At 42.2% G+C, this 14,960-nt stretch overlaps 1 protein-coding gene across 1 annotated transcript; it reads right to left on the reverse strand.

The window, feature by feature from the left end:
- Window positions 1-3,426: 3,426 nt before the first annotated feature.
- Window positions 3,427-8,816, reverse strand: irf2bp2b (interferon regulatory factor 2 binding protein 2b). The gene is made up of 2 exons (XM_079857902.1): window positions 6,996-8,816; window positions 3,427-5,578 (listed from the first exon to the last, which is right to left on the reverse strand). The coding sequence occupies exons 1-2, from the start codon at window positions 7,735-7,737 to the stop codon at window positions 4,899-4,901; spliced, it is 1,422 nt and encodes a 473-aa protein (XP_079714028.1). The 5' UTR covers window positions 7,738-8,816; the 3' UTR covers window positions 3,427-4,898.
- Window positions 8,817-14,960: the final 6,144 nt, after the last annotated feature.

Raw genomic sequence — 14,960 nt, forward strand, 5'->3', positions numbered from 1 at the left:
GAGCCAGAGGCTTTGATTGATTATGCCACTGGAATCATCGAGGGCCGTTTCATCTTCAGCTCGGTCTGGCCGTTTGATTGGCTATTCTCAATTCAAGCCTAAAATATTACTCTCAGTTCATTAGCTCGATCCATAAGTGCTGTCACGATAACGAGATAGTCTGGCTATTTCACCAAATCTCTGGTGCTCTTCGGCCATTTTTGACCACAAAATTGTACTTTTTTTTTTTTTGGTTTGAATTTTTACTTCATTGGAATGGTACGAATCTTGGGTTTTGGCACTTGCTGACACACACACACACACACACACACACACACACACACACACACACACACACACACACACACACACACACACAATCATGGACATGATTCAAAAATGTTTAATGGTCCTGTAAACAATAGTCACACTTGAGCTCCTCTGGCCAAAAATGACGCATTGTAAATGAGCAGGAGTCGAGTTTCCTCTAGTGGAAGCGTTTGGTACTGCAGCCGAACACACTCTCACTGAAAGATCATTTATCAGATATCAAGATCAAATTTGGAACACAACTTGTTTAGATTTATGGCTTTGATTTTCTTGCAATTTAAGAGTAAAATATGATTTTGAAAATATATATTTCAAATAAAAATGTGCATTTTTCATAACAATACACGTACAATTCTGTTACTTTTTTTAAGTTCACTTTTTTTTTTACTTTTTTCACTTCAGCAATAATCTGCCGAGTGTCGTCTTTGAAGAGATCAAACTTCAGTCTGTCGCTTTAAAGCGTTCAAGATTTACCACAGTTTAAGATGGAAATTTAATTTTCAGGTCTATGCTCAAAAAGAGAATAAATGGATTATAAATACACGTAAATATAATTTAGCACCATAAAATCCCCTAAAAATACAAAATATTACTTAAAAAACATAATCAAAATAATAGTACATTAATTTCATTGACAAAAAAACAACATTTTTGTCCGACACGTGAAGAGCACCAGAGGGTTAAAACTCATTGAATAGATATGTGTAGCATCTCTATAAATACTTCACTAAAATAGCCGTAGAAAGAAATAGTTAAAAATATTAATAATAACTATAGGACTGTAGCATTTGTCCCTGCCTCTTCCAGACTGATGTTTGCTCTCCCGGCGGGACACTAGGAAACACATGTGCCGTTCAGGACACGGCCAGACTCCGGCGTGTGTGAGCGCTATATTTGGTGCGATGTGGAGAGCTTTCCTCCGGATAAAGCCGCCGTCACCGGGACACGAGGGCCTTTCTTGGTGTTGCAGTGTGTGTGATTGATGGGGAAGCTGCGCCTGTATTCTGTCTAATTATAGTGAGAGCAACTGCTGGAAATATCTGATCCCATCCGCATTCCTGCTCTCGCTGGGACACTGAGGAATGTGATCCGGGGTGTTTGGCTTTTCTTCTCCCCCTCCCGCGTGCGTGTGTGTGTGTGTGTGTGTGTGATACACCAGGAACCCTGAGGCCAAGTGGACTAAACCGCTGACGTGGCGAACAGGCTGAGGATCCACTGAGGCCTTCAGTCCTCGAGAATTCTTTAGCAAGGAGTTTTAAGGCATGAACTAAACCAACAATATTTGATGCACAAAAGTACTAAATAAACAGATTTGTATTTTTATGAATGGATGAACTGAAGCAGAGCCGATGACGAACTGAATCAGGCGTTCTGGTGCAGTCCAGCGAACAGGAACATTGAGGTTCTCAGAGTTACGAACAAACGTTCTTCCGGTAACGCTAATAGAACGTTCGCTCAAAGTTATCTGGTCTTTAATAATGTTCTCAGAACGTTAGCATCATAAAGGGATTATTTTTATTCTGAAACGTTTCGATAGTGTTTGTAAAGTGATCAAATGGAAACCTCCCTTGAGAAAAACATTTTAAAAACTGGACATTTGGAACTTATTTTTGTTATCTGGGAACATATCTCATAACTCAATAGTTTCAAGCATATGCATATTACATCAAGTAACCTCAGGATGAATAACAGGTCTTTATTAAAGTCCCCCGTAGCCAATTTTTATCCCTTGAAACTCATATTTAAAAGTTTTTTCCTTGCATAAACAATTTTCATGTCTTATAATATCTTGAATGTAACTCGACACCCTCGCCTCATTTAGTATGCGTGGTTCTATGAATATGCAAATGAGCCCCGCCTCCACTCACTCACTCAGCTCAGAGATCCACTGGTTGACGATCACACGTTGATCTGATTGGTTACAAGGTAGTTTGTGACGTCAGAAACACCAGCGATTTCAAAGCGTGTTTTTGAGACTGTCTTTGGTTCACTGCAGTTTTAAGGAGGAAATACTCAGCAATGCTGTCGACTTATGAACTTGGTGTGTCTTAGAGCAGATTAAAAACACCACATAGACACATAAACTACATCAAACGCTGGATTTTCACCACAGGGTTTTGGCTCCCCAAAAAACATGTGAAGAACATTTTAATAATCTAAAGAAAGACTCAAAATATATATATATTTTTAGAGTGAATTGCTCAAAATCAACATTTTCCTCTGGAAGCCGACTGTATTCCTCTCTGTTTTCTCTATTGTTTTAGTCTAAAGAAACCAAGCCAACCATAAACAAGCAGTGTGAAAACTCTAAAGTCTCCATTGTGGAGTTTATGTGTTTCTGAAACTATTCAGCTTTGCAAAAGTTTGGAAATTAAATATTTATCAAATCAGTGAAGCTGAACTTGAATGTCTGGAGCTCCAGTCATCTCACCATAACAAAGAAATTAACGACATTATGAAACAACGAAAAGTTGTAAATTGGTGTGACGAGTGAAAACATCTGTCAGTAACCAGCAGAGAAGAGAGAGAGGAGAGAGAGAGAGAGAGAGAGAGAGAGAGAGAGAGCGCTTTGACGTAACCGGAGTCGAGCGCCTCATCCGAGTCGGTTCCCCTCGGGGTGTCGAGTTTCACAAGCTCTTTCTGTCTCAATCATTTACATTTGATCATTTAGCAGACGCTCTTATCCAGAGAGCAATAGTGAAACTAACAATAGGACAACAATATATAAGTGCTGTGACCCTTCCCAGTTTAGTCTAACGCAGTACATGTAATTATTATTATCATTTTCTTTCTGAATCTGGTCTGAATCACACCAGCAATATTTGCTTTTGATTCGGATACAAACGCCATTATCTCATAATGCACGCATGTCTACACTGCAAAACATGCTTTTCTTAGTATTTGTGTCTTTTCCAGTCCAAATATCTAAAAATACTCAAATCAAGATGCATTTAAAGGATGAGTCTTGTTTTCTGGGTAAATAAATCAAAATTAAGAGAGTTGTTGCTTAAAAAAGCAGAATTATCTGCCAATGAGGTCAGAAAAATGATCTTGTTTCTGTTTGAATTAAGATTATTTCTCTTATCCCATTGGCAGATAATTTTTTTTTTTTTTTTTAAGCAACAACTCTCTCAATTTTGATTTATTTACCCAGAAAACAAACCATAATATCTTATGTCATTTTACTCATCTAGTAAATGCATCTTAATTTAAGAATTTTTAGATATTTGGACTGGAAACGACAAAAATACAAAGTAAGAAAAGCATTTTTTTTTTGCTGTGTATAGACGCAATTTAATGAAACACTGGATAAAAACCAACAAATATGTTGAGGAATGAAGATGTTTCAGTGTAAACACACTCAAGTACGCCAAAAAGCAATGAAAATGTAAGCCAGCGGTGTTCTCCAGGTCACGGCGGCGGTGAAAGGGTTACGCGGAGCACATGTGACTGTAAGAACACAGATCTCCATTCATCAGAAGAGGGAGGAGACCGACCGTGACTCAGGAATTCCAGCACAGCGGTCACGTGAACACACACATTTTATTAAGCATCTGCTACAGCAGCGCGGATCAGACGGACAACGCTTCATCTGAGCCCACACTATCATTCATTTTAATCCCATTAAAGTGTTCCCATTAAATCTAACAAAAGCTGATTAGTGCATAACTGGAAAAAGCCAGATTAAGTGTTTCCCGTATTACTATAACTTTACCATAAGGTCCCATTTGTTCACATGTAATGTAATGCATTAACTAACGGGATCTTGTTGTAGAGTGTTAGCATTTAAATGAATGATGTTTTCAGATGTTGAAGTATCCGTAGCCTGAGAGCATGTGATGGTAACGCAGCTGAAACGTGCTTTATCCACCAGAAAAGGCCAAAGGACGGATCGTTTACGAGCGTCGAACGGGCAGCGCGAGAATAAAAATAGACGCGAGTGTCGGCTTGCTCAGCGTTGGGTTTCTCCACATGAGGGACGAAAACAATGTGCCGTACAAGTCCCAGCCTGCGCGTCCGGGGGAAGAAAGAGAGATACTCTTCCACATCCAGGCATGCTTTGGTTACCTTAGCTTTGCACATTGTCGTGATATCAGTTACCATTATCGAGGCAATGAATTCCCAGCATGCACCGAGACTAAACCTTCCCTTCTGGCACTCGTTGAGCTCGTTGCATCATCGATGATTCAGCGAGGGCAGACAATAAGCCAACCACACACACGTCAGATTGTTATTACAAGGTCAGAAATTGTATTTGGCAATTCTTAAACAAGTGCATACAATACAGCTAAAAGCGTTTCAGTTTTTGCCAAGTGCTTAAAGAGTATTAGTCACATTCTGTGTTTAAACATGGACTGCCACCAGCTCTACTAGTACACCGAGCGCTCGCTCTGAACAACCACTGAATGGGGGAATAGTGCGTACATACATACCATTTATCCTCCAAAAAAATATAGAAACACAATATATTCAAAAAAAAGGGGAAAAAAATTATACAGCCATGTTTACCAAGTTCCTTTGAGTCCGTATGTACATAGTTTTGGATGGTATGCAGTATGATTGGTGTCAAACGCAAACGCAACGCGAAATCAAGGGTCTCGTTCCTTTTTCACCTTTACGTCTCCAGCTAAAATGGTGGCGATCTCTCCTTGCATGAACGCCCAGGGCACGTTGGAGCCGACCAGCGGGCATTTCTCTCCGCTAGGGCAGTAAACCTCTCCCGTGGCGCCCTGCTGTTTGATGCTCTCGCGGGAACACGGGAAACAGAACTTGTGTGACGGCACGGACGGGCACTGGACGAAGTGTGTGTCCTCGAGGCGCTCGTGGCACAGGGTGCAGCACAACGGCACGCTCCCGGGCGGCACCGAGGAGTCGGGAGCGCTCTGCGGGTCCATGGGCGCGCCGAGAGCTAGCCGCCTCTGTGCCGCGGGCGACGGGGGGCTTCCGGTGTTCCTCCGGCTCGCGGTCGTCGAGTGCACCTGGTCTTTGGGCGAGCCGGTGCCGGCGTTATCCGCGGCTAGGATGAGCGCGGCCATGGGCGACTGGCCGTTCTGCGCGGTGGGCTCGGGGGGGGTGGTGCGCGGGTGCGGGGAGATCGTCGACGGCGAGGCGGACAGGAATCCCGGTAAAGCCGCGGTCGACATCTTGAGCACCTCGGATGGAGACGGGAGCCACGGCGGAGCCTCGCCGTTGAGTTTAGCCGCGGTTCCCTCGCCGTCCGGCTCAGGAGACGGTTTCCTCTTGATGCCCCGCGAGTGTTTACCGCGGTCTGGAGAGAGAGAGAGGGAGAGAGAGAGAGACACTGGCTTAGAGACGGAAAACTCCACTAAACTAGTCCGAGGCTTCATGCATGACCGTCATTTTTGGCTTTAGACAGAATACAGTTTTATTGGTAACACTTTACAGTACGGTTCATTCGTTAATGTATGACGGATCACTCAACTAAACTAGTCCGACGCTTCATGTGTGACCATTGTTTGCACAGAATGTGCCATGTGCCCCGGATGACGAAACGGCATGTCAAGCCGTGAAGCACTTTTACAAACATTATGAATGCATGCATAATCTAGAGTTTAACACATGCTTTCAGAATCTCACACTCCTCTAAAGACTGAATGCATTGGTTTTTAATGTGCATTAAACATTGAGTTTGAAAACATTACGTTTTAAACACCTACGAGTTTTAAACAACACTCATTTTAAACTAGTCTGACGGTTCATGCATGACCACGGTTGGCTCTGTTTTCTGGCTTTAGACAAAATACAATACAATTTTATTTATATAGCACGTTTAAAAACAGACAAGGAAACTAACAATACGATAGAAAACACATAAAACAGTAAAGCAAAATAAAGAACAATGAAATTGAAAGCCTATGAATTAAGGTAAAATATTGACAAATAATGATAAAGAAATATTGAAAGCAATTGAAAAAATGTGCCATGTGCCCCAGATGACGAAAGGCATGCCAAGCCACGAAGCACTTTTACAAACATTATGAATGCATGCATAATCTAGAGTTTAACACATGCTTTCAGAATCTCACACTCCTCTAAAGACTGAATGCATTAGGTTTTAATGTGCATTGAGTTGGAAAACATTACGAATAAGACAAAATGTTGTAAAGATTGTGTCCAGTTCGAGTGTGAACAGAAAATCCAATGCTCTGATGCTTTATACTGTTCTGCAAACAAATGCATGTGTTCATTTGAACAATAGAAGAAGAATATGCCGTGTTACAACATCTCATATTATTCTAAAAATATGAGTGTGAACAGAAAATCTAGAGTTTGAATTGCATGCTACAATGTTTTGCATACAAATGCATGTGTAATATAAACAATAGGAGAATGATATGGCGTGTTACAACATGCTCTGTTATTCTGAAGATTTGAATCCAGTTTTAAAAATATGAGTTTGAACAAAATCTAGTTTGAAAGCATGCTCTGGTGTCTTAAACGACATAATGTGTAAATAAGACATGATATGAAGTTTTTTCTCTTTTAAAGATTAAACTACAGCATGCTCTGGTGTCTAAAGCTTGAATAATGACAATACAGACGCAAAACATGGAGTTTGTGTGTGTTTTTTACTAATCCAAACACTGCATGGATGCATGAGCATGTGTAATTGTACTGTTAGGACCACATCCATGCATGCGCGGTTCTGAATGCACGATCCGTACCTGTTTTCAGGGCCCCGGAGCCGCTCTCGAACCCGAGCCGGTGCTGCAGCGCCGCGTGCTCCTTCTTGAACCGGGAGTCGAGGTTCTGCAGCGCCATCAGGTCCCGCACCGTCTTGCCCTTCTGCGTCCAGTCCTCGACGCGCTTGTGTGCGTCGCTCGCGTCGCTCATGCTGTGTTTCTCCTTCATGTCCTCCGCGCGTTTGCCCGCATGCTCCGGTGGGATGCCCATCTGCACCGATCTCCCGTTAAGCGCGTGCACTGGCAGGGTCCCGTTGACAAGAGGAACCAGACTGGGCGGCACGGCTCCGGTCCGGCGCGGGTTCGGGCTCTGGCGGTTCAGCTCCGGGGGCTCGTCGGGCTTCGGGAACCCGTTTGGCACCGGGATCCCGTTCGCTTGCCGGGACTGGTACTCCGGACCCAGTCTCGGGGGTCTATCCGACGCGAGCGGGTACCGATCCAGTGGTTGCGGAGGGCGTGAGCCCGGTTCCGTGTGGTTGATGGGCTGGATGTCCTTCCCCGGTTTGCCCCCCGGTCCCGGTGATCTGCCCTCCTGGAAGCCGTGAGCACGCTTCAGCTGTCGTGCAGTCTCGATCACAAACTCGATCCGATCCGCTCCTTCGTAGTTGACGCATCCGCGACACACAGCTTCGGTAAAATCCCAGATCATCGCCCACGGCATGCGGGGAAGATCGCACAAATAACACGATTGCCTGCGCGAGGCAGCGACCGCCGCGGACGACATGCTGCTGAACACAAACGGCGAAATATGCAGCTGAAATCTCCAAATGTTGCGTGTTCTTATTAGGGAAAAAATAATAATAATATATCTCGGTTTATTTTCCCCAGCCCCGTCCGAAAAAAAACGAGAAAAACGGTGAAGTTACGCTCCGAAGTTCATGGCAGTGTGCGCGCTCCAGCCCGCGAGCTCTCGGTGTGCGAGCGGTGACGTCACCGCGACGCTTCTATTTACTTGAGTCTTCGAGCGCTCGATCTGCGCATGCGCGCTGCGCTCCCCCCTCACAGACCGGCGCGCTGAATGAGAGCGAAAGAGCGATCAAAAACATCGACAAAAAGGTGGAACACATGCCAAAAAAGTGCGTATTTACAACGTAGGTCCGTCTGCCTTGCTATGCGAGGAATATAAGTGTAATTAGGACGTTAGATTATTAAAGTATGTCACATTTTTTGAACCTGACTGAATGGAGTAGCTTTCCTACCATGCAGTGTTAACCATTTCCATGTCACAGTGTCTTAATAATTTCGATAAAATGTTGAACTCAAACGTTTTAAAGATGGAATGATCAAAACTGAATTTTTTTTCGTAATCACTTTGTATACTGCGTTTGTCGCTAGCTTAGCTAACGTAAATAGATTAGCTAACGTAAATAAAATAGGCTATAAAACGTTTTACCAACGTTCCCATTAAGTTATGAGAACGTTGTGTGGGAAACAACCTCACAAACATCAGGAAATATTTGCATTATGTGATGTTTTAATGGTATTAGTTTGCTTTGTCACTCTAAAGAAAAATAAATGGTTAACAAATATGATCTTTAAGTTGAGCAATGTCTAACTTTAGCTCTTCATGTTAATTTTCTTTTCATTGTGTAAACTAATAATCATGTTGTATTGATTTTAAACCCTATGTAGAGTTCATGGGGTTCTGCAGTACAGGAATGACCCAATTACAGATCCAATGATCCAATGCAATAGTTTTAAATGTGCTGTGAGTAAATGTGACCTCAGGATCCACACAGTTCCACATTCCAACCCAGCGTCATCACTTTAACTCTTCCATAACCTCAAATACATAAAACAACACAACCGCCGGAATGAGCCTTTGACTCTGACACAGTTCAGGGAAATTACTGCAGTTTTGACTGGTTTATTTTATAGCTTCAGCATGCACTTGTGTGTCTGTAGATTATTCATCTACTGGACTTTGTTCAGCCTCAGAGCCAGATTCATGCCTGCCAAGAGCATGTGATTCATGAAGCCTGGCAAAATTATGGAAAGTCCCATAGTGAAGACAACGAGTCTAGACCACGTGGTTCTGCCTTTCCAAATTCTTTCATGCATTTATGCATGACTCATGACTGAAAGTGAGTTGGCCAATAATTCTGCTGGCTACATGTAGGTCAGAGGTGCTGCTCTTCCGAAACACAAGGTTTAATTACACTGGGGAAAAAAATGGTTTAACCCTCTGGTGCTCTTCGATTTTTTTAATTTTTTTGTTGTCAATGAAAATGAATGTACTATATTTTAGTTTGATAATGTTTTTTTATTTCAGATTTTTTATTTTTAGGGGATTTGTTTTATACTAAATTATATTTAAGTTGTATTTATAATCCATTTATTCTCTTTTTGAGCATAGACCTGAAAATTAAATTTCCGACTTAAACTGTTGTAAATCTTGAACGCTTTAGAGCAAGTTTGATCTCTTCAAAGATGACACTTGGCAGATTATTGCTGAAGTGAAAAAAAAATTAACTTAAAAAAACTAACAGAATTTGATGTGTATTGTTATGAAAAATGCACAAAAATACTATTTTAAATTTTTATATGAAATGTATATTTTCAAAATCACGTTTTACTCTAAAACTGCTAGAAAATCAAAGCCATAAATCTAAACAAGTTGTGTTCCAAATGTGAGGCTGATATCTCAAAAAATGAGATTTCAGTGAGATGTTGTTCGGCTGCAGTACCAAACGCTTCCACTAGAGGAAACTCGTTTCATTCATTTCTATTTTTGACCGCGAAGAGCACAAGTGTGACTATTTTTTACAGGACCATTTAACCTTTTCGAATCATGTCCATGATTTTGTGTGTGTGTGTGTTCACATAGCAAGTGCCAAAACCTTTACCAAGTTTTGTACCATTCTGATGAAGAAAAAAATTAACGTAAAATGTAAAAGACCGAAGAGCAGCAGAGGGTTAAAACATTTTTCCTTCAGAAATTGCTAGTCAATTTCACAAATAATTACACATGAAGTTAAAAGACTATAGTATTTACATGCCATTTTTACAGTGTATATGCTGTAGACAGAGTGCTTTTGTTAATGAAATGTGGAATTATGTCAAAACTCTCCGTCTTTCTGTCCGACCAGCTCACAAATCTGATTTTCTCGGGCGAGGCGATTCAGGAGCGGGACTTGTTTTTGCAGGCACTCATGAGGAAGTAAGAGAGTTAGTATGTACCTCACCCATCCGTGGAAAAACAAACCAACCCTGTACTGGCAGACGGCCAGAGATCCGTGAACACGCTCCGCTGAACGAGGCGCTGCCAAGCCGAGAACACGCTGACAGCGAGTGCATGTTGGGCTCTGCCCAGAAACATGATCAGGGATGCTTTTCTGCATTTCTGTTTTGACAGCAGAGTTTATATCAGGTGGTCAGGAAGCGTTTAAGATATTTAAATGCATATCATGTAGAGGTTTCTCTTGTGTGATGCAACACTGTTCAGAGCGTGTGACATTATTCGGACTCAATGATGTCGTTTGCGTTTCTCTCGCAGCATTACGACATGCGTTTCAGTTCCGCCTGAAAGCAGGAGTCAGCAGACCCAGGGAATGTGCACGACTGTGTTTGCCGTTCCTGCATTAGAATGGAGCACATTGTTCTGTGTTATGGCTTTAAAGTGCAGCACAAACACTTTCTGGTGAGACGTAATCCTCTCCAGTGACTAACGCTGAGATTAGAGCACATGTTGCTTACTGGCGTTTTCTCCTGCAGGCTTTCCCTTGTTGTCATGCCAACATGTTTTCTAGGTACCCCCCCCCCCAAGGCTCTTAAGCTGGTTAAGTAGGACTGAAACCTCCCTCACCTCACGGCCCTGTCTCCAGAAACTCAGCCCTCGTTAGTTTGATTCGGCGGCTGATTGTATTTCTGTAGTCCTGGGAATCCATTGCACAATCTACTTTACAGGGTTATTGCGTGTAGACGGACAGCAGGCTTAGGTTTACTGGGGATTTGATGGGGCTTGATAGAGTAGTGACATAGTTTACTAGGTGAAAGTAATCTTGTTACCATATGCATTTCATTTTAAATTTAATGCAACAGTTTGCATTTAGTTTTTTGAGTGTATATATATATATATATATATATATATATATATATATAAGAAATATTTGTATGTATATACTGTATATATATTTATACATATTTTATATTATATATAAATTTAAATATTTTAAATAAATAACACATTTTTATTAAATATATACATGCATATGTGTGTATTTATATATACAAAATAATTATATACAGAACACACATATATTATGTAAACACAAACTTTTATTGTGGATGCGATTAATCGCGATGAATTGTTGCCCAGCACTAAATATAAATAATCCAGTAAATGAAATACTCATTTAATTCCTCTTTTTATTTGGAGCTTTGATGAATGCGAGCCAAAGGATCAGATTATTCATATCAAATTGATGGTGAGTAATACATCAGTGCGAAAACTACTTTAAATTATGCAACACTCAAAACAGTCCAACTAATATTATAAAACTGATTGGATGATCCACATTTGTAGTAATAAAAAAAAAAAGATGATTTACACACGCATTAGTTTTATTTCTATATTAATCCATTATATAAATGAGTCCAGATGTGCATGTTATGTGAAATTGTTATTTTAAATTCTAAAAAAATCATCATAAAACTATTTTTTTCCTCAGGTCCTGCTTCAGCAAAAGGAGAACGGAGGCAAAAATCCAATTCAGCGTTCCAGAGACCTTAACAACCCCGTCTGAGGTTTCCTGGAATTGTCGGCCAGACGGATCCTGTGCACACACACACATTCTGACAGTGTGTGCCGCTTATCTGAGTCACATGGGAAGAATCGGACAGATCCAGATCGGAGAGATTGAGTTAGACACTGAGACGGGTCATGTGATCTCAGCCATCTGAGAACTGAGACAAAACATTTGTTTAAAGAGCACCTTATGCTTTTCCATCTGTGTTTAGTGTGTAATGTTGCAGTTCTTCTCTATATCAGAGTCAGTGTTCCTGAACTCCTGAAACGCCTCCATTGTATCTTGAGTTTCTTCCGGTAACGAACACGTCACAATATTCCTCATTATAATAATTAATGCGCAGAATAAAGGGGCGGGGCCTGGTTGAGTTAGTTAGTAGTGTGTTAAACTGGCGGTTATGGAAAGGGGCGGGACATTTCGCAAACACACTCAAAGCGCTCGACCAATCACAACACACTGCTCCAGCCGACCAATCAGAGCACAGTGTGCTTTTCAGAAGGAGGGGCTTCATAGAGACAGGAAGTAAACAGAGCGTTACTGACAGACTGGGAAGAGAGGAGCCGCAACAATGGAGAATATGAGGAGAATAATCAACATTCAAGTTCTAGTCGAGCCTGAAAACAACATTAAGACTTTTTAAAAGGGCAGAATAAGGGCTCTTGAATTAAATCAAACACAAATAACTCTGACCTGCTAGTTCACAAGCTGATGGGACACATTCTGTGGTTAATTTGACTGGTCTGAAGGGTGTAAGGCATCTACTGAATTAGAGTTGGTGGGCTGATGCGATGTGAACGCAGGACAGCGAACGCTCACAGATCCTCTTTACTTACACACACTGCCACCCTTCAATAATTAAACAAAAAGCTTTGTACGGCACGCTTTGATGTGTTAAAGCCGTTTAATATTTAAACAGCACATTTTCCAATTAAGCATTCTCAATTTAATCTTCTCGTGGGCAGGAAAGGTGCTTGCTGCGTGCAGAACTGCGAATTACACAAATAGCCTTAATGCGAATAACTTAATCCAGTCGAGCAATTCTATTAACTCTGATGCTTTTGTGTCCATGTAAACTGCGTGTTCACCAAGCTTTCTGAGTTGTGCATTGAATGTGTCTAATCAGTGATGTAATTGCATGTTCTGCTAATGTTGTGAGCATTACCTCTTGCCCAGTGAGAGTCTCGTCTCTGATTGGTTGGCTCGCCACACAGGAAGGTGTAACTATGGAAACCACGGCCTTATCTGGATAGCCTGTGACAAACCACTTCCTGTTTACAATGTTTTGGTCACATTCCCTTTTCATGTCAGCAGACCTCCCGCACAGTGAAATACTGAGGCGGTTCGACAGGGAAATGGCGTCTGGCTCTCGTCTGAATGCAGCGAGTGCTGTCTTTACTCGCTCGATGCTGGAAAGCCTGTGATTTAGTGTGATTGAAAAGCATGCGCTAGATTCCCTGCTGAGTGTGCATGCTGTAAATCTCTACATCACCCTGATGAGCGATGGTGAAGGGCGGACAGAAGTAAATATTTCTCTCAGAGTAATCAGCACAGAAACACTGGAGGAAAGATATACAACCGGCCGATGCAAAGGCCACACAAATCTGTGTCCAGTTATAATGTTAAAGGGGACATATCATGAAAATCTGAGTTTCTCCGTGTGTCAGTGCTGTAATCGGGTTCCTCTACCAACACAGAAAACATGACTTTTTCAGTAACTGTTCTGGTGAGCCTTTCTCTGCAAGCATGTCTAAAAATAAGCCGATCAGACTTCCCTCCCCTTCTGACGTATGAAGAGGATCTTATTATAATATTCCCGGCCCTTAATCTGCACGTTTACACACACCAGCCGACATTTGGTTCCACACGCGCCAACAGAGACCAGTTCTAACACACTGATGAAGATCCAGCAGAGCCTGAAGCCGTTCTGTGGTTGAGCACAGACGAGCACTGAACACTATTGACCAGAACATGTCACCGCTGTCTTATAAACACCTCAGGAACTGTGGACACTTGTGGAGGAGTTAAACATGATGATGAGATGATCAGTGTAACTCCACAACAACTACAGAAATGTCTCCACTAACATTCAGAAACTCTTCCTGAGTCTCTCCGTAAGGCTGCACTCGCTACTGGTTATTCTGGGATTCTGGATGAGGGAGATTGGCCTGTTCTGTTATTGCCGGAGTTTCTGAAGCTCGTGTAAAGACTCCGCCCTCTTCTGAACGGAGGCGGGGCTAAAGCTCATTTGCATTTAAAGAGACACAAAAACGGCGCGTTTTTGCTCACACCAAAAAAGGGGCAAATTTGACAAGCTATAATAAATGATCTGGTATTTTGAGCTGAAATTTCACAGACACATTCTGGAGACACCAGATATTTATATTACATCTGGTGTAAAGGGTCATAATATGTCAGCTTTAAACAATAACCCATAAAGCTTGGACTTAAAGAGGCACATTTTTGGGGAAAGTGTAGCTGGAGATTGAATCACGCTTTCTGTTTTTATGCCGGTCTGTCTCTCTTTCGCTCCTCTCGCTCTCGCCATAATCCTCTTTGCAGGCTTGGAAACAGGAGTGGCGTGCTTCCAAGGCAAGGGTTGATGGGAAAGCGCACTCGCTGCCAGCGGGCCCCGTTAGAAGCACACACATCTTTGTTCTCGGAGACCTGGTGTCCCGCCAAGAGCCTCATTTCTGTCTCTGCATTATGGCTGCTCTGGATGAGTGCCAAACTACAGCTCTCTCGCTCTCTCGCTCTCTCTCGCTCTCTCTCTCTCTCTCTCTCTCGCTCTCTCGCTCTCTCTCTCTCTCTCTCTCTCTCTCTCGCTCTCTCTCTCTCTCTCTCTCTCTCTCTCTCGCTCTCTCTCTCTCTCTCTCTCTCTCTCTCTCTCTCTCTCGCTCTCTCTCTCTCTCCTGTGATCAAAGCTGAATGTTCAGCATCATTACTCCAGTCTTCAGTGTCACATGATCCTTCAGAAATCACTCTAATATGATGATTTGATGCTCAAGAAACATTTATGATTATTATCAGTGTTTATTAATTGTAATGTGTAAATCATTATGAAGCCCCTTTGAGAGTTCGCTGGCTCTCAGTCTGTGGTTTACAGTGTGCTTCAGTTTCCTGATTCAGTTCCGGAGCCAGACGAGGTTTAACACAAAGCAGATGAAGACTGATGTCATGACGGCGATCTTTTATCAGGGCC

Source organism: Squalius cephalus, assembly GCF_949319135.1.
Source record: "Squalius cephalus genome assembly, chromosome: 22".
NCBI lineage: Eukaryota > Metazoa > Chordata > Actinopteri > Cypriniformes > Leuciscidae > Squalius > Squalius cephalus.

Excerpts from the sequence above, each read along its gene's own strand:
- irf2bp2b (XM_079857902.1), bottom strand. The coding sequence starts at position 7,737 with ATGTCGTCCGCGGCGGTCGCTGCCTCGCGCAGGCAATCGTGTTATTTG. Across the intron at positions 5,579-6,995 it reads CTCCGGGGCCCTGAAAACAG|ACCGCGGTAAACACTCGCGG; the intron begins GTACGGATCGTG and ends CTCTCTCTCCAG.